This window comes from Fusarium pseudograminearum, chromosome 2 (assembly GCF_000303195.2).
Source record: "Fusarium pseudograminearum CS3096 chromosome 2, whole genome shotgun sequence".
NCBI lineage: Eukaryota > Fungi > Ascomycota > Sordariomycetes > Hypocreales > Nectriaceae > Fusarium > Fusarium pseudograminearum.
The window spans coordinates 2094764-2113583 of NC_031952.1; the positions used below are offsets into that span (position 1 = coordinate 2094764).

Here is an 18820-nt window from a genome sequence, read left to right on the forward strand (position 1 = left end):
TTGTCGTTTCGTCATAGGAGTATTTTCGTTCGCACTATACCAGGTCGTCGATTCGTTGTTGCTTAAAGAAGCCAAATCTAATATGCCGTTTCATATCTATATCGATCTTGGGGAACAAAGATGGTGATCCAATGGACCTTGAGTGGACAAAGGACAGCCACGGTCAACATCTCGCTTACACTGACCCCCAAGATGGCTCAAGGATATCAGTCGGCATTTCAAGTTTCTTTGTCGGCGAAAATAGAAATGCTGCAAGAGTCCCCATGCAGTCTTGTTCAATGTGCCTGACAAAGAAGCGGCAGCGACACATATATGGCTATGGTATCACAGATATGCAGGGCGATGGCGTTGAGATAAGGTTACAGCACCACGAACGGCCGTGGATTGATATGCGGCCGTTTCTTCTGCAATGCGGATAGTGCATTTCTTGCATCTCCGGACTGATAATAGTACATATCGCACGGCCAGGCACAGTTGATGATTGGGAACTGGCCTATCTAATCTCCAGCCCTCGAGGACTTTTTGTAAAGTGACGAGGGTCTAACAGCCACGTAGGAGTGCACAGGTGGCTCACATTCATTGTGTGAGAGATAACGCACATAGCGCCTCAGATGCCCCGGATTTCGTATATGAACTCCATGACCGCTTTGTCTGGGACTTTCCAGGCACAGGAGATCCTGTGTACAGTAGTCACCAACGTAGCCTGTACTCTACACAGTACTGTACTTTGAATGCACATTTGATAGATTGGGACACTTGGAAGAGCCCCGTGTCTTGTCTTCGTCATGACAAGCGCAAACAAAGAGTCCTCCAAGGAGCGATTCCACTGTGGAAATTCCGATGTCTCGATCAGCACATGTTGGCCCAGTCTGCTTCCATAATCAACGCCTGCGTGGTGATCACAAGCCCCAACCACCAAGGTGAACAGAGCAGCAGACCTCTCAAGATAAGAGATAACATGGTTTCGTCCGAAGTATTGAACTTGCGCTCCTAATGCCTAGACCCCCAACTGCGACCCCCACCTTGAGGCAAAGCAATATTGGAGTTGGTTTCCTATTGTCCAAGCCCTTGAGGCCCTCGATTGTCCCGTCTCCCTGCACTTTCCTGTATAGTACTTGTTCCCACCTGAAGCAGGGAGTAAGAGCTCAAATGGTGATTCTGTGCCGAGACTGAGAGCACAGCGATGTATTACCACAGCTGTCTTGCGAGGATTTGGCCGAAGCTAGAGGAGTGTCATGTCGGTAGCGAACGGCTCGCGACAGGCTTGGTGCTTCACTTCCTTGCTGGTCTCTGCCGCTCAGAGGCATTCTCACGTGTTGATTTGCGGGCCAAGAGTCTGTTGCGGGCGTTGGAGACGGACGCTGAGAGATCTGATCGGTCAACCCACTCTTAATGTCCGGGGACACAAGCAGGCATGACATATTAATATCTGTCTCTATCTTCGGCCCACACCGCCATAGTGGGGCCAATGCTCCGGGCTGTAGATAATCTTGTGCTTTCAACATGTTACAGATCGTATTGCCCACAGGACCTGAGCCATGATTTGCTCTTCTCAGCCACCGGATTTCCCGTTGAAGGTCTTCCGCAACCATTAGTGTCTTTGAAACCCCCCAGCATTAACGGCAAGTGGGTAGGAATCCTTACACACAGAACGCATCATGCCCTGACTGTTTGTTCCCGTTTTCGCTGTTGCGCCGCATCATCAATAGATGCTGTGCTTCTCTTCCATGCCAGGAAGCGGAGAAGAAGAGGAGTGCTTGACGTTCATCAAATGCTTAGATCGACCCAAGACTCGACGGAAATCGAATACCGGAAGAACGCACCGGGTGCCCGTTCGCCTCCTCCTGTCAAGACAAACTGGGGACAAACTCTCCAGTTATTTGGGAGAGCTTATTCGAGTCGAAGTACGCACATGAGCATGTTAGGCACAAGGTAACCTTTCACCTTCTACTCAAAGAGACGTGCACTGCTTCCACGAGGATGGCGTGTTAACATTGTATCAGAGAACTGCATAAACGCTGGCCAGTAACGTCCCTCCCCTATGGCCTCCCAAGTATAGCAGTGTTGTGAGACTTGGATCTTTGTTTTCCCGGATGTTGTAGTCTAAAGAGACCGAACCCGCCTGTAGTGGGTTTATTCGAATTCGGCCAACAGGCTAAAAGCTAAAGGCTGAAGTTGCTGAACCCACCCAGTCATTATAAGGTAGCCTCTCATAGGGAGCTAAGCCGCTGACACCATGCTCGGTTGTTTAGTGCAGTATTTTGAATCAGTTGCGGGCGCAACTCTGACACGAGCCTCCCATAACTTACAAGTTGCAAGCCATTGACAGGAACGACTCCCAAACAGCCGACAAGGGTTGCCGTTCGTCCTTACATGCCGGCCCGAGTAGAACAAAATTTGTTCTCGGCGTTACTATTCGATTTTATTGTTCCAAAGTCGTCGACACCGGACCCGAGGGGAGTCGAGTTTCTCAGCCTCACATCGTAGCCGTTATGTTGGTGAATTCGATAGTTCGATGAACTCGCCGTTTCGCGATTTACACATATATAGAATGATTAAAATGATGCCGAGGTCATAAGTTAGGTCGCTGGTTGATTTGCAATACTGTGAAGGGCTCGACTCAATCGGACGTAATCTGCACCGTATATCCGATATACCGTACAGCAACCTGGCCTGGGTTCTCGACGAATATGCGGATGGAAGATGTCGGAACGACCACGCCTGCTGCCCAAGGACTACGAGCAGGGGCTCTATGGAACCCTCTTAGCTTGCCCGTCAGCACCCCTGCCGACTCGTGGGTAGCAAGTGGGGGTTGATGCAAGTGCTACGAGCGAAGGCGTCTGTCTGTCTGATGTCGCACTCCACCAAGTCTTCTCCTCATTGCTGTTGTCTCGAACGTTCGTCCTGCATCTCGTCCGTCCAGGATTCATACATGCGGCTAAATTAAACATCTGTATGCAACCAGGGCCGTTTTGCCTCCTCGTGTTTGCCGACTAATGCATGCTTGAGCTTCAAGAGGAAGAGGACACTGAGCGGCCTGGAGCCTATAAACAAAGAACGATATTTCGGTATACATGCCTGAATGCGAGCCAACGGCGTCCATATCGCCTGATCTGTATGTATGCAACATAACATCATAGTATCAAAGTCTTTAATGTGGATGGTTGTTTGCTTTCTGCCTGCACCACGCAACAATGTGAGATACCGACTCGATTGATAAACAAATAATTAGCGGACTCGGTCATTCTGGAAGCCCAATAAACAGTTGTACACCAGAGTTGTGTTTCGATGCTAGATGGGTGACGTTGAAAGCATTCTGTTTCTAGAGAACGGACAATACGTGAGACTTCTTTGCCAGAGGCAGGACGAGGGATGGCCCCTGGTTCTCCGCCTCTAAATGACGACGGGACAGTGGAGTTGAGCTTGTACTTACTTCAATTCCCCAGCTCTCCATACTCTCCAGTTCCCGTGTATTCCCCAACTTTGTTTAACGATTCGCGTGATGTTCAATTTTCAGGTAACGATCCCAAAAGCTAGACAAGTTCGGAGCCGCAATGGCAATTAATGAATGCCCTCGGCCAATGAACGCGTCTAATACACCGACAGCACGGTTATCGAAGAGCCTCTAGCTTTAGCGGCTTATGGTTGGCAGCTATCACGGCGTGGCTGACGTGGTTTAGGCGGTAGGTACATTCCCTAATACCTACCGCACTCGGGGGGACTGTATAGAATGACGAATCAAGGCGAGGGCTTCGCTTGGCCTGATGCACAAGACCATGAACCGTTTCTGTATCGAGTAACAAACACTTAGGCAAGTACCCTGAAAATCGTCTTTCTGGGCTCGGAATGGTGTTGCGGGCAGATGGCTCCACTGTCAAGGTAATATTGGGATATGCCAGGGCGACCCCTAGCCTAACCTCACGCACGGTCGTGGGTCTGGCTTGACAGAAGAAGGATTCATGTGTCGATGAATCCAAAGATTCAGGCATCCCATTCTCGACGTCTATGTTCATTTTTCTCATGGTGTGCTGAGTGAGGGTAAGGAGCTTTCAGTAGTAGATCGCTTGCCACAAAGGTGGTCCTTAAGAGAGACAGAATCTGTTGACGGCATACAAAAAGACACCCTAATGATTAGTACCCAAGTCGCAAATATCAATGTAGTTCAGTAGGTGACAGTTATATCGCATTAATAAAGCAATGTTCGCCGAAACCCCAAAGTCCTAAGTCACAACCACTGCTTTCTTAATACAAAAGAAGTGACTGCCTAGGTAATGTGCGAACAAGAGCGGGCGTCATGACTCGACCTTTTACTTTGGGGGTTCTCACAGAGTAAAAATACTGATGCGAAACATACTTCACATGCAAATCCCAGCCGTTGGGAGACAAGCCAGGTTGCGACTAATATAGTCAAGTGTTGTTTGCAAGGACTGGCCTAGCGTCTGGTTATGCTTGAGGCGGCTAACGAAACCTCAAAGCAAAGCCCATGCCATGTGCGTTGTAGAACGGAAAAACGCCACGGCATATAAATCGCGCCTTGATCAATAGCCTACCTCTTCGCTGGTGCTGGTGCTGCTGCGAGTCCCAGCGTTAGTACCTCAAATCGAATCTTAAACACACTGATCGATTGAGTCGGACGTGCCTAGCGTCCCTCAGTCGTCAATGCCAGCGACTTGGCCCTTTATTAGGTCTCGGGGCCAACGTCGTGGTCCTGAAGCCCGACGGTCTTCTCCCGCCTGGAATACCGTTGTGGCCAGTCATGGTCCTGGAGTTCGTCAGCCCAAGAGTCTCTGCTGCTCATATGGTACCCGGCACTGAAAGGTGGGTAACAGGGACATGATATTGACCCTCACGATGATACCTGGGTGCCCAGATTGGGGGACGCTCTCGGTTGCTTATTACGTTAGGAGGTTTGCAAAACAACATACATGTTTTAAAGAGATGGATAAGCCGGGGCAGGCAACGAACCTACGCCGATGTAGCTCCTTCCCATGACTGCAAAGGACCCAATTACCTACCTGCATAGGCAGGTTTTCATGAGGCTCAAGGATTCGGAAGGTACGCTCCCACCAGAATGCAAGACGCATCCGTACTCGGAGGCAGTTGCAATATGAGGGAAAAACAGAGGCGAGAGTTTCGCCGAGCTCGCGCAGAGGCTGCAATAGGAAGACAGACAAGGTTTTTTCTTCCAGCGGCACGGGAATATTCTGTGTCTATTATTCGCAAAACGTTTGAAACTGTATTGCTGTGAGTATCATTTCGAATATTATCACGAGGAGTTGTGTCTTTCATTGATTTACTTGCTGCAAGATGTATCCAGATCTTGTTAGAGCCTACCCGCGGATACCTGCAATGTCACTGAAAGATTGCCTACTAGACAAGGGCATATGTCCCTGTTGTGAGTCCGTGGCACTGAAGCCCAGCAGATACTACGTAGTTGCGGGAATGGGCCTGGACCCTTGAAATCTGAAGCACTCGTCAACCCAACCATCCGTGGCCTTGGTCTGGGTCTGTGTTATGGATGTCGGGCCCAGCGCAACGATGAATCCACCATCGTGCGTGCTCATCTTGAATGGATGCTCCGCGAATGCGGAATGCGGCTGTTTGACTCCTCTTCTCCCAGGCAGTGACTCTTCTGCGCCAGCAAAACGCGCATCGAATTCAGTCGTCAAAGTTCATCTTTGTCGATTCGGGCCTAAGTGTTGTGGCGGGATCCGCTGTGATGGATACTCTTCTAAACGATGAAAGGCTTGGCGAGTAGCCTTGAACGTCTTCGCCTAGTCGAATTTGGCACTCGAGAGACTCGGATTGGCTCTTCCAGTATTGCTTGTCTCGGGCTTTGATGTGCGATGCTCGATGCACCCTCAGCGCTGAGACTACCTAGGTACAGAGGAGAGACGTGGGGCACTAACAATTACTCTGTATGGAAATAAACGACCCAGTAATATTTGTTCTCTTCATGGATCTTGTTTTAGTAGTTCCCTCTCCCATGCTGGTCAAATTGTCACTGTAAACTTCAGATTCTCGACTCGACTCGAGATTCCAACTTAACTCTCAAAACCCGCCATCCCTCTTTCCTCAATCCCCTTTCCCCTCCCCCCTTCGTCTCTACCTACCTACATCTATTCTTGTCTTGTTTACCCATCGCCTGATTTTCCCGCCGACCAGCATTCTGCATCCATCTCGACCTACATACATTAGGTAGTAGCATACTCTTCCATCATCGACTTGCGCGCACAGCATTCGGGCAGTCAATCAACCTCTCCCCCCGCCCAGCAACGCCCGTTTGCACACTCTTCTGGAGCCAGGAGCCCACTGAAGTCCCCGGAGGCTCCCCCAAAAACAAGCACCCCACCCCGTTCGGAACCTGGTGCATCCCAGTCAAGTCGAGTGGCCGCTTTTGGGTGTGATGAAGTGGTTGCCCTGATCTCAGCGAGGTTGGATTTTTCTACAGGGCTCTTACAGCTACAGCCCATAACGCTACCGCACCATTACCTCCAGTAAGTCGAGCGGCATCTGGGTTGTTCTGCTTGCAGCTGCTGCAGCAGTGTAACCCACACCCGAACTTTCTCACACCCTCCCGCTAAAGCCACTACGTGGGGGGCCCTTCTCTTCTTGTCACCTCAGCCTCTCGCGTTCACACTTTCATACTCTCTTCCCTCTTCCATACCTACATTTTGTAGTCCGTCCAACTTTCGCTCCACCACAAGCCTTCCATTCCAATATTAATGAGCACATCTGTCTCAATCACCAACTCAAGTCCTGTTCTAACCATGAATCCAACAATAACAGAGCACGACTTTCGCTTTCCCAGAAGGCCAAGTGCATGGCCCGCCACCACCGCCTACCACGCTCCCACTCAACGCAGCGGCCAGTCGAGCCATATCCCAAATTCTCGTGACGTCTCGGCCAGCTTCAAAGAGCACAAGACTGACATGGCTACCACCTATTCCCTTGCCAGGCAGGGCCTGGGCGTAACCCCATCTTTCCCATTCCTTATTAATGGCCTCGCCGACTCTGACCGTAGTATCGATAAGATGCAGCAGGACGACCCTCTGGCGACTCAAGTCTGGAAGTTTTTTGCGAAGACCAAGCAGCAGCTTCCTAGCCAGCATCGCATGGAGAACCTAACTTGGCGCATGATGGCTCTCAGTATGCGCAAGCACAAGGAGGAGCAGCAGAGACAGAACGAAGCAGAGGCCCGAAGGAAAAGCAACATGGAGGCGAGCAATCGGTATGTGAATCACTATTTATACCTGTGACGTTATTTTGCGTTTCCTGTCACCATTATTTTGGTTCATGACGTGCTGACAAGGGCCTAAAGACTTGGGCGCCCGTTGATGCAAAGTTCTCCCAGCGGCATTGCTCAGCTGCGAAAATCGTCTGAGCACAATATGCCACAGCCCGATCCCATGAATCTCGACGACTTCATCTTTTCCGACAACTCTGCTTCACCTGGCAACTTTGCGTCTCAGGGCGACAAAATGGCCGACGACAGGGTCAGTAATCCAATGGCCTCGGCCATTCCTATCAAATCCCGCAAGGAGCTATCGCACCAGACTTTCGTCCCACAATCGGTACCTGTTCAACCACTTCACCAGGCCACTCAGGGCCATGAATTCAACTATGTCAACCGCCACCTTCGAAAAACCAGCATCGATGACCGTAGAGTAAGTGATTGTAACAACCCCTCCATCCTCTTCTTTGCTTGGCCAGCTGCGCCTGTCTTCCCCCGTCATCGCAAACTTTCAATTCTACCCACTGTCCGATTTACATGTGATAGCACACTTATTTTGTGCGCGTATACTAACTTTTGCAATAGACTCGCAAGCGCCCTGCTGATTTCTCACCACAAGTTCCGGCTGTCAACACTGCTGCGCAGAATGATCTTGATCTTGATTCGGAGCTTCATGACTACTCTCTGGATCAACCCAACCAGACAAGCATTCCCCAGCAGTCAAACGGCATCGCCGTCCCCTTTGGTCTTGACACTTTCATGGAAAACGACACCTCCATGGTCAACAACAATGGAAATTTCCAACAGAACTTCTCATTTTCTCCCTCTACTTCACCTATGATACCCCATGGTCCCTTTTCCGGCATGTACCACAATTCTTCAGTTCCCACAACATCTGTAAACAACAACGACTTTTACTCCCCTCCAGCATCCGCCTACCCATCGAATGTTTCAACTCCTCATCCTGTGCCCGAACAGGATGGATTTTACTTTGGTTCCCAGGATGCGCGAGCTCAACGGCCCCAAGGCTTCCAACAAAGTATCAACAGCATGCTCAGCCAGCAGTTCATGTATGGTAATGCAAACGGCAACAATGGCAACACCATGTTCTCTGCTCCAGGAACTGGATCAGAATCCATGTCTGCCTATAGCACTGCTCCCAGCTCCTTTGGACATATCGACCCTACGCAGGTGTTCCAAAATGACCAGCCTGTCCAATCCCCCACGATGCAAACACAGCAGGACAGCATGTTTTCGTTCGGAGCCGACTCAGATGACGAGGATAACAACGCATTTGCTGACCGCAATGTGCCGATGCAAAAGGATATTTCTTCATCTCTCGACGATTCTGGATCCATGGGTTGGGATGCAAGCCTGCCGGGTCAGTTCAGCACCCAGGCTGCTCGTTTCCCTGGTGGACCAACTCGCAAGCAGGTGACAATTGGAGGTGCGACAACCGATTTTGTCGATAACAATGGAGACTGGGAAGCAAATGGCCTTGAGCGATCACAATCGCAGTCGTTCAGAGGTGGTAATCTCAGGAGACAGCATCCCAAACTACCACGAAACGCTTCCACACCAGTGCACTTTTCGGGCCAACAGAACGGCTTTGATCAACTTGCCCAATCGTTGCAAAGTTCACCTGCAGGCGATGCAAATGGAACCTTGTCGGGATTCTCGTCTGTTGCTCCAAGCAGACCATCTTCGCCACCCATGTCGAAGCAAGGGTCATCAACGAACTTGCAGGCAGCCGCTGGTAATGGCAGTGATGGAAATGCTCCGACCACGTGCACCAACTGTTTCACTCAGACGACGCCTTTGTGGAGGCGGAATCCTGAAGGCCAGCCGTTGTGTAACGCCTGTGGCCTTTTCCTAAAACTGCATGGTGTTGTGCGACCATTGAGCTTGAAGACGGATGTCATCAAGAAGCGCAACCGTGGCTCTGGAACCAATGTTCCGGTTGGGGGCAGCAGCACCAGGTCTAAGAAGACGGCGAGTGCGCTGAATTCGCGAAAGAATTCAACCCTCTCGATGTCTACTGCGGCAACCAACAACACAAACCCCAACAGCAGTAACCCGACACCTAAAGCAACGACGCCACCTGCTGCCAGTCGACCTGCAAGCAGCAAGGATGTTGAAAGCCCCATTAGTGGTACTACATCTGGTACCAACACCGCTGGCAGTACTCCGAATAGCCATCTTGTCGGCCCTGGTGCCTCATCTGGTGCTATGGGTGGCAAAGGAGTTGTTCCTATAGCAGCTGCACCCCCTAAAACTAGTCCTGGGCCTGGCGCCTCATCCATGTCGATGCAGCGACCTACTACCGCTTCATCGAAACGGCAACGCCGTCACAGCAAGAGTATCGGCGGAGATGTGCCAGTATCTATGGACATCGATAGCCCCGACTCGACTAGTTCCATCGATGCTCCGCGTCCCTTTGGCTCTTCTGCTGGTCTGTCAAGCCTGCCTGGTGGCATGTCTGCCAGCAGCTTCAACCTCAACCAGCGACCTAGCACACTGGGTTCAGCTACGGGCATGATTAGTATGTCTGGTGGCGGACAAACAAGCTCACTGATTGGCAGCTCTGCTGGCCCACAAGAGTGGGAATGGTTGACAATGAGTCTTTGATCGTAAGGGGACTTGTGTGCTTTGTTGATCAAGGACATGCGAACTATAGCATTTGATGAGACATGGAGTTATTCGAGGCGTTTTTTTTTTTTTGACGGATTATGACACGACGAATTGATACCTTACTACTTGGATGCATCCCACACTGGCGGATTATGTCACTTCGAAATTTCCCGGAGTTCTATGTTACGGAAAGGCCGTCATTATAATGTTTGCGCGTTTATGTACATGTAGGATCTAACAACGGCATGAGAGATAACATCACTACGACGGTGACCGTATCAGGCCATTACATACACCCTTTCAAGAAGTTCAAATGAGTTGGGACTTGCCTTTTTTTCTCATATAGAAAGCCTGGGTATATACGGGATTCAGGAGGCGCCAGTTTGATAAATAGGACAAGTTCTTATGGTAAATGCGCAGCCTTGGAACAATTAAGATACCATTTTAAACACAATATATTTAGAATTATGTATTTCGTCTTCTCTCTCGTACTGCGTCCTCTTGTAATTGCCCTTCTGAAAAACAAACCGTGGCGGCCCACGCCATGGGAAGGATCTCTTGCAATGTATCGTTCATTGGAGTGCGATGTGCAATATGCATATGATTGTTCCTCAGCCCGAAGACAAAAAGACAGCAGAAAGGGGGAAATGCTTCGCATTCCCACCATAATTCAAATTGAATTGTTTGACACTACCATCTGCACCTGTTTCATTCCAAGTGCACATTACAAAAGTAATCATGTCAATGCTTCTTACTCCCAACTGCACGCTGGCGACTAAACTTATACGATTGTATTGGGTTTTCCACTTGTGTTTTCACTCTATTCCCTAACCTTATGCCCGCTAAAGTAGGGGTCGGAGAAGTAGTCCCATTCTCCAATCATACATACATGACTGAAACTGTTCCCTGAAGTCTGACCGCAATCAGACTCCTTTCCACTGGACCGCATACATGAACCTGGTCCGTATCAAACTCCTGCCTGCCGTAATGAAGAGCAAAAAGACCAGACTGTCAAAACAACAGTCCCGAATACATGATCAAAAGTGGTAATACAGCAACGTCGAAAAGTAATGGGAAAGTAACGGAGGGGTGATAAAAGTCTCCATCATCATGGCATAAGAGCCACATCGTTAAAACACCGATTGACAGCTATTAGAGTAGATCGCCACTGCTGCTTCACAAGAGGGCCTTCCCTCGGTTGACGAATCCACGCCAACCCAACGCCCTTTGGGAATATTGAGGCCCGTCCTAGAACATCGTCCCAAACGACTCGTCAGTCGGAATGCGTTTCCGAGGGCTAGCTCCGTCTTCTGTAGCAGGTTTGCGATGCCTAAATGTGAAGCCGACAAAGAGGCTCTTGCTCATTTGATCCTCACGTTCAGCCATAGTCTCGAGAGCTTGTTGCTTGTCATGAACTTCCTTGTACTTTGCCATGTCAGCTTCGTTGGTAAAGTCATCGAAGTAGCCCGCATCGGTCTCCGAGTCCAGCTCAGGGACAAATGGTGCACGAGTATGTCGTAAAACATCCCATTCAACTTCGGCAAAGTATTGATGGGCAAAGATATCAGTAATATTCGAGAACCGTCTTGAGCGGGAGTTGATGCACCTGTATAACATAGTTAGTTCATACTCATGATGTAAGTGCCGGGTTTCGAATCTACTCACGTGCAGATGAAGTTCCAGGTTCGGTTACTCAGGAAATAGTTGGGATCCTCCCACACAGGTCTCTTCAGAACTTCCTTCCAGTGCTTCAGGTTGCGCCACGTCTCATCGGGGGTGGCACCAGCGAAGGGAGGGAACCCCGTGAGAGCTTCAAACAGCATACAGCCTAAACTCCAGTAATCCACTGTAAAGTCGTATTCCTCCCCTCTAAGGACCTCGGGTGCCATGTAGTCGGGTGAGCCTACGATGGATTTGGCGTAGTTGACATCGTTTTCACGCATCGTCCGGTAGCTCTCTCGACGTTCAGCCACGGTTCGCTGATCCATGGGCTTGCCGAAAGGGACTGAACTCTCAGAAGCCTTTTCCAGCTTGACGCGCATCGACTCGATCTTGGATGGGGCCAAGACACCGGCAGCAAGACCAAAATCGGTCAACTTGATGTGGCCCGTCGAATCGACCAGGAAGTTCTCGGGCTTGAGATCCCGGTGAATGTAGCCCAGTTGGTGCAGAGCGTCTACTGAGCAAAACATCTCGGCGATGTAGAAGCGGGCGTGGCGGTTTGATAGCACACCAGTATTGTTAAGCAGGGTGCGGAAGTCACCACCAGGCACGTACTCCATAGCGAGATAGATACTCCTCTCATCCTGGAAAGAGTAGAGGAGTCTAACCAGCCACTCACTCTGAGCAGTTGTAAGAATATCTCTCTCGGTCAAGACGTGACGAACTTCATCCAGCTTGAAAAGTAGCTTCTTGCTCATGACTTTGAGAGCGCAGACCTCACGGGTGTCTTTCTTTTGGGCTAAGAAGACTTGGCCATATCCGCCCTGACCAACCTGGGTCAGGATTTGGAAGTCTCCGTGTCGAAGTCGTACTCGCCGCTTGCGAAGGTTGGCGCGCTCTCGCCCAGCATACTTGGTCCACATTTGGTTGTGCGTCTGTTCATCGGTCTCTGGGGGCGGGGGGTATTCATTCTTGAAGGCTTGTAATCGGTTTTGGCGAGCGCCAACGTATGTGAGAAGATCGAAATAATAGTCTAGGAAATCTAAGGAATGTTAGAGGCTGATAGGTAGAAGTGACTCTGTTTTCGAGCGATTATGACGAGGGCTTACAAAGTTGCGTAACATTCACCAGTCGCTTGACGTTGGGCTTTTGGAGGATTTCACGCTCCTCTGCTGTCAAGCCTCGATGTGTGTTGAATCGTTTGGTCGCGGGTGTGGTAGGTCGGTCCCTCTGCTCATAGAGCTGTTGACGGGTAACAGCAGCATGGCTGTGCTGATGGGGAGATTCGAGGGCGGCCAAGCGAGATGTTGGAGGGGTGTTTTCCTGGCCTTGCTTCTTATTAGGGCTCCCCGGTCGTGACTTGTGGACGACACTTTCATCGACATTCGGACTGGACTCGTCGAGAGGCTGGGTCTTGGTCTTGCCGGGCGCCAGCGGGGTCACGACACTCTGAGGGCGTCCCAATCTGAGGGGCGGCTCAATTGTGGGAGTGTTGAGGTTCAGGGCACTTTCGAAGGCGGAAGGAAGGTCGTGCGCACCAGGAGGATTGGTCTTCTTGCTGGGGCTACCTTGAGGCGTGCTCACAGGGTTGAGGAAGTTGTCCAACTTGGTAGACGGTGTAGCAGGGCGTGAGGTACTGTTTTCGCCAGAAGCATTGGTTGCTTTTCCACCAGGAAAGAAGCTTGACATGAAGCTAGCCATGACCGGTTGAATTCCCTAGGCAATGCCAGCCTATACGTGAGTGGGTAAGAGGATATAGAATAAGAAGACGCTGAGGAGCGTAGTCTATGGCGGGGATGTTTTGTTGTCGCAATACAAAGTTGGGGTTAGAGTCGAGGGGTACCGTAATAATGGGCTCTCTTGTTTGGCAAGGTTGGCTTGAGCTAGGCAGGCCGGCGGTGGGGAACCCGGGCAGATAAGAACAGCACTGAACTCGCGCAGTGGAGGTAAATAAAGGAATAATGTTGGATGCTGAGACAAGAAGACAAGTCTTCTTCGATGGTGTAAAGTTGAGCAGAGATGAAGGAAGGATAAGTGCCCTGACTGGGGAAACCAGTTCCAAGTAATAAAGCGTCCGAGAGCAAGAGCTGCTACCGCTATCAATAACAAGAACTTGATAAATTAGGCGCTACTCTGTACTATCTATAGCAAGCAAGGTCAAGGCCACCTAAGATCGGGCTGTGGTGGGGTTTGTTTTTTGATGATGCTATTGGTGGGACCCGATCGATCAACAATGGCATGGTTGCAGCAGCAACCGATCGTCTGTACCCGCCGAGATATACTCGTTGGATCTCCTTAGGAATGACTTTCGCTGTCATGTTGCACAGCTAGTAACTAGGTACTAAGGCAGGCGATAACTGATCCCCCTGTCTACCGTCCATCATTGATCTACCCTGATCTATAGCCAAATTTAGCTCATATATCATCCCACAAGACTGAACTGCTAGCATCCTTGATATGTTTCTATTTCCAAATAACCCAACTCATATGACCACGCTTGTGCAAGCATGATATTCGCTTCAGGGCTCCTTATCCCGAGTCTACTACCGTTTGATAAGTAGTGCACCTTCCTGGCTAACACTCGGGGACCATACTCTGTGCTCACTCAACACCGACAAGGATATGTGGGAAATGGCGTTACGAACATGGCAACTTGACCAGTCGCCTGTCAACACTCTGCAGTCATTCATAATCAAAGTGTTGCCGAGTATTCGGGGAGAAACGCAGAGAAAACATCATGTTGTTTAGCAGCTAGCAACGCATTCCTGTAAATGTCTACACATAACTTATTTGATTTTCATCAACTGCTTGTCTCAATGAGAGTGACTGCACTACAAAACTACTTGTGAATAGATTCTAATCTTAACGCTGAAGCCATTATTGTTGCCTGGTAGTAGTCTTTGAAATTATATGTCATGATAAGGACTCTGGAGGCCCAAGGTCCATCTCGCAAATGGAGTTGCATGGAACTAACGATAAATGAGACCCGGCCGCCAGCGCTGCGATCCACAGACTCGGGAGACATGTTATCCACTCTTGGTTCATCGAACGTTAAGGTGAAGATTCTCATGCTAGCATGCATCAATAAGGGCTTGTTGAATTCTTGAGTTTCATGCCTGACCTTCTCATACGCGCACCGGCCATAATTAGTAGCAAGCTTTTTTCGTGCTATAAAATCGGCATTCAAGTTTCGACTATGCTTGGGTTTACACTTGTAGCAACTATCTCTCTAACGGTCCACCAATCTTTCGATTCCCAAAGCATGTTGGGTTTATTTGCTAGATATACTTACCTCGCTCCTCAGCTTTCTTGTCAGTATATGGATACGATCGAGGGCGGCACTGTGTTGTATTCTAACACCACAACGTCTTCATCTTGAGGAATGTAATTTCAATTTCCTCTTTGAAATAACATCTAGAGTGACAAATTTCTTGTTGCACTCCCTGTAGATAGTTTAGACATGTAGAAGAGTTGAGCAAGATAGCCAGTTGAATGCCAAACATGTAGAGTCCTTTACCTATTTATCAACTATCAACCTGTGATGGAGCTTACCAGTCCAAGTCCTTAATATTAGGATATTCTAAGATCTTCTAGTACACCCAAAAGAGCTTTATCATGTTGCTGGTAGAATTCGTGTCCAATCCTGTCGCCTGTTATGCTGTGTGGTTTCTTTCGTATTCAGCGATGACCATCTCACTATCATCCTCTTATTCATTCAGTGGGTTTTGGTAACTAAACGAAGATTCTGAAAGGGTTTCTTGTGCATATCCATGACGAGACCGTTCCTTTATTTGGGAGTGCGGCAGGAATTGACTCAATCATATGATTGACAAGCCACAGAACGAACTGACAAGTAGAGATTACAAAGTAACGGTGATAACCGTATTTCAAAAGCTCTCTTTGAACTTACTAGGTATGTAGTAATGATACCGTGATATATCTTGTGGGTACAAAATAGCCCGTTGCAGCTTCAACAGTTGCGTGTCATGGCGCGGTTTCCGCCGCCGGCCACCCATGACAAGGATCTAATCTTATCAATCTACCGCTTGGCGAGAGTAACATCATCATGGGATCAGACCAAGTCCCCCCTCGGCTTAGCGCGGACAACTTCCGCCTCGATTCCCTAGTCAAAGGTCTGACGCCCCGTCTGATTCAAAAGCTTAACGTTATAGCCAATATATCTGCCACCGTCTTACTCCTCTTTTGCTCTTGTCCCGTACCTTTGTTCTTCTTGCGACAAACAATAGAGGTGCACCCTCCTTCTGTTGTCAACTCTGCCAAACGCGTACAACCCGGATATACCGACGCATCATGAAGTTCTACCACGCAGTCGCTGGCTTCGCTGCTACGGCACATGCCTTGAATTCCAAGTTCAACATCTTCGGCGACAACGACCATGCCGACGTCAACGCTCCTCATAGGATTCCCACGGTCAGTGAGTCTGTTGTCATGGCGCGTCGCATCCTTGCTCTCACCAAGATCGCCACCCTCTCGACTGTTTTCCCGTCAGGCCACCCCAATGGGGATCTTGCCATCGATGAGAACCGCCCGACCGGACTCGAAGGTGTACCTATTGGTATGATGGATTATGTGGCAGATTGCGAGGATGAAGGCAACCCTACCATTCTCGAAATTAAGATCGCAACAACGTTTAGGAACGTTCGCGCTGGATCAAACCTTACCCTCTCCATGAACTGGGTCCCGCCCTATCCGCCAACCAAACGCATTTCCTTTCTCTCTCGTCTCTCGGCATATATTCCTTTCCTCCCTAGCTACGACTACAACAGCCGTGCCGAGGAGTCGTCTTCCACCCCTGATACCGTTCCTTACTCAGCGGCCAATCTGCCCCGGTTCGCCCTTTTTGGATACCTGGAGCCCATTGAAACCACACCCGTATCGGCTGTCAAGCTTGCAGCATGTTTTACGCGCAAACATCAAGACGCCAAGTACTGGCTGCCAGGTAATGTCATCCATGAGAGCTCATGGGCACGCCTGGTTGTAACCAAGATCTACTGGGTTGGCGGCTTTGGCGACCGAGCACGAATTGGCTGGCTGCCTGTTGACGAATGGAAGAGCGTTACCAGAGATGAATGGGAGAGCATCAAGCTTCCCGGTGAGGAGAGAGGTTGGAGTGAGTGGTCAGTCAGCTCTGCGGGAGAGCTGTAGAGGTGGCATGACCTGACTTTTGTTGGGAACACTCTTTACTTTTTATTGTTTGGCTTTGTGGTGGGTTTCGGGCCGGAGCATTCTTTTGCATACGGTTGGAAGGTAGTCTATAACTTTATCGTGGCTTTGATTATCTACATGGGAAAGATTGCTTTTGCATAGTCAGCCGGGGACAGCCTCAGGATATCAGAAACATTGACCGCTGGAAACACAAGAGATTAAATTAGTAGGTCAGTGTATGCCACTTAGATCTGACTTCTTCGATTATGTAGCTTTTGTACCCTAAATCATGGAGGCCAACTTTTCTGTCACCCACTAGGACGGCAATATATTGACAAGGTGCTCTGTATCACAGGCCAATTTTGTGTCTCACAGTTTGTTTTTTATCGTTAGCAACTTGCAGCATTCTCCAAGGAAATGCCTTGAGCAAAACCTGCAGATAGCCGAATCGACCAATCTTGAATACCATACAGCTGTTTCACTTGGCTTAGTTTTGCCGTGCTGCAGAGTTGCCGTGGTACGAGGAATATTTGTCTCAAAGAACCCTCATTTGGCAGTCCGAATCGTTACACTTGGCAACGTGTGGCATGGTCACCGGTTGCTTTGGCTCATATTGCTTAACCCTCTCAGCCTGTAACAGCCCGTGGCCCGTCACAAACAGCACATCCTTGCTCGTGCCTACTGCAACCATGCGTTCAAACGGATTGGGACGGAAGGGAAGCTCATCATCTCTATGGGCTGACCGGTACAAGGACAAAAGGGAGGATGGTAAGTGATGTCGTGCTGGCAGTGTTAGGGACTGCATTGTGGTGGGTTACACTGCGCAGATGGGGCGGCTTGATCCGGCGGGCTACGGGCGATCCGACTCCTTGTGTAATGTGAGAGTTTTGAATACATGAGTTTCGACCGTTTATTAGTACTGCGATATGGTTTTGGTCGCTGAGCTGGCAGCTGCCAATATTCAAGCTATCTCGTGTGTTGTCGTCAATGTCAAAACTGTTTCGCAAGGGTCATCCTCCCTGTTCTATCCCATTTGACTCTGTTAGAAATATTGACCCGTTTGGTGCAAGGACACAAATGATCTACAAATGAGACAATCAAATAATATTGAGCGGTCCAGTGCAACAAGGCACTGTAAGTGCCCATGCACCTAGGTAGGTAACCTATCTGCGCTCCATGTTTCGGAATACGATCACCGTAGAAGAAATGATGTTCCCCGAAAAGGAAGGTTTCTTGTGTCGTTGAGTTTGTTCTCGGTACCAAGAGGAGAGGAACTCGCTCGGCCCGGGATAAGATCCCGACGGAAAGGCTAGGCTCCGCTTCGTTGGCGGTCCAGGGATGGATATCACTCTGTCTGACATCCATAACTTCCGGATACGTTACAGCTATCCTGCACTACACTGCACTGCACCGAGACAGTAGAGATCGGCACTGAACTATTGGCTTGAGAGTGTGCGACTGGCCGTGAGAAGTGCATTGAAGAGGCGTTTGCTTGCAGATAGATGATGCAAGTGGTTGAGACATGGGCTGATAAGACAAATCACACCTGTACATATCTACAGTTATCTTCTCCGCATGAGTGTATTGCACTAATTACACCGCAGCAAATGCCAAGCCAGTCGCGACTATTGGCATGACCGAACAGACAAAACCCATGATTCATACTGAGGAGCCTTGAGTTTGTCAGAGTCGACTTTAATCCACTGTTATGAGTAGCGTCATTCATCCAAGAACTTGCTTGGCTCTTGATGAGAGGTAGAATATCAAGATAGCATGATTTATGCATCAGCTCTCGACCCTGCGCTGCTATCGGGGCTTGCGAGGTGGCTTGCACTATTCATTCCTATAAGCGCCCTATTGATGTGGTTTTGTCCCTTGGAAATTCAACGTCCATGTTGATGTAAAAAGAAGCGCAGGGGTCAAGGGGACGGATCGAACTTACTATGGGTGGGAACACAGACCAGACCAGACCACAATACCTACAACAGCTACGCACTACGGTGACAAGGATGGGTTTTCAGGCCGCTGAGGGGACGAGGGGAACTATCGGCCGATTATCATTCAACGGCTTAAGTTGGCGGATAAACTAGATGTATGCATGACGGTCGATGATAAATAACATCAAAG

At 49.4% G+C, this 18820-nt stretch overlaps 4 protein-coding genes across 4 annotated transcripts; 3 read left to right on the forward strand and 1 right to left on the reverse strand.

Moving 5' to 3' along the window:
- Positions 1-4756: 4756 nt before the first annotated feature.
- On the forward strand, positions 4757-5758 carry FPSE_10694 (uncharacterized protein; the record flags this gene model as incomplete). Its single annotated transcript, XM_009263811.1, has 5 exons — positions 4757-4818; positions 5024-5055; positions 5318-5395; positions 5470-5552; positions 5621-5758. 5 exons carry the CDS (start codon positions 4757-4759, stop codon positions 5756-5758), a joined length of 393 nt encoding a protein of 130 aa, XP_009262086.1.
- Positions 5759-6770: 1012 nt separating this feature from the next.
- Positions 6771-9862, forward strand: FPSE_10693 (uncharacterized protein; the record flags this gene model as incomplete). The annotated part of the gene is made up of 3 exons (XM_009263810.1): positions 6771-7231; positions 7322-7667; positions 7820-9862. 3 exons carry the CDS (start codon positions 6771-6773, stop codon positions 9860-9862), a joined length of 2850 nt encoding a protein of 949 aa, XP_009262085.1.
- A 1251-nt stretch (positions 9863-11113) lies between these two features.
- On the reverse strand, positions 11114-13228 carry FPSE_10692 (uncharacterized protein; the record flags this gene model as incomplete). The annotated part of the gene is made up of 3 exons (XM_009263809.1): positions 11114-11471; positions 11531-12569; positions 12637-13228. 3 exons carry the CDS (start codon positions 13226-13228, stop codon positions 11114-11116), a joined length of 1989 nt encoding a protein of 662 aa, XP_009262084.1.
- Positions 13229-15838: 2610 nt separating this feature from the next.
- Positions 15839-16693, forward strand: FPSE_10691 (uncharacterized protein; the record flags this gene model as incomplete). The annotated part of the gene is made up of 1 exon (XM_009263808.1): positions 15839-16693. The coding sequence occupies one exon, from the start codon at positions 15839-15841 to the stop codon at positions 16691-16693; it is 855 nt and encodes a 284-aa protein (XP_009262083.1).
- Between the last annotated feature and the right edge of the window lie 2127 nt (positions 16694-18820).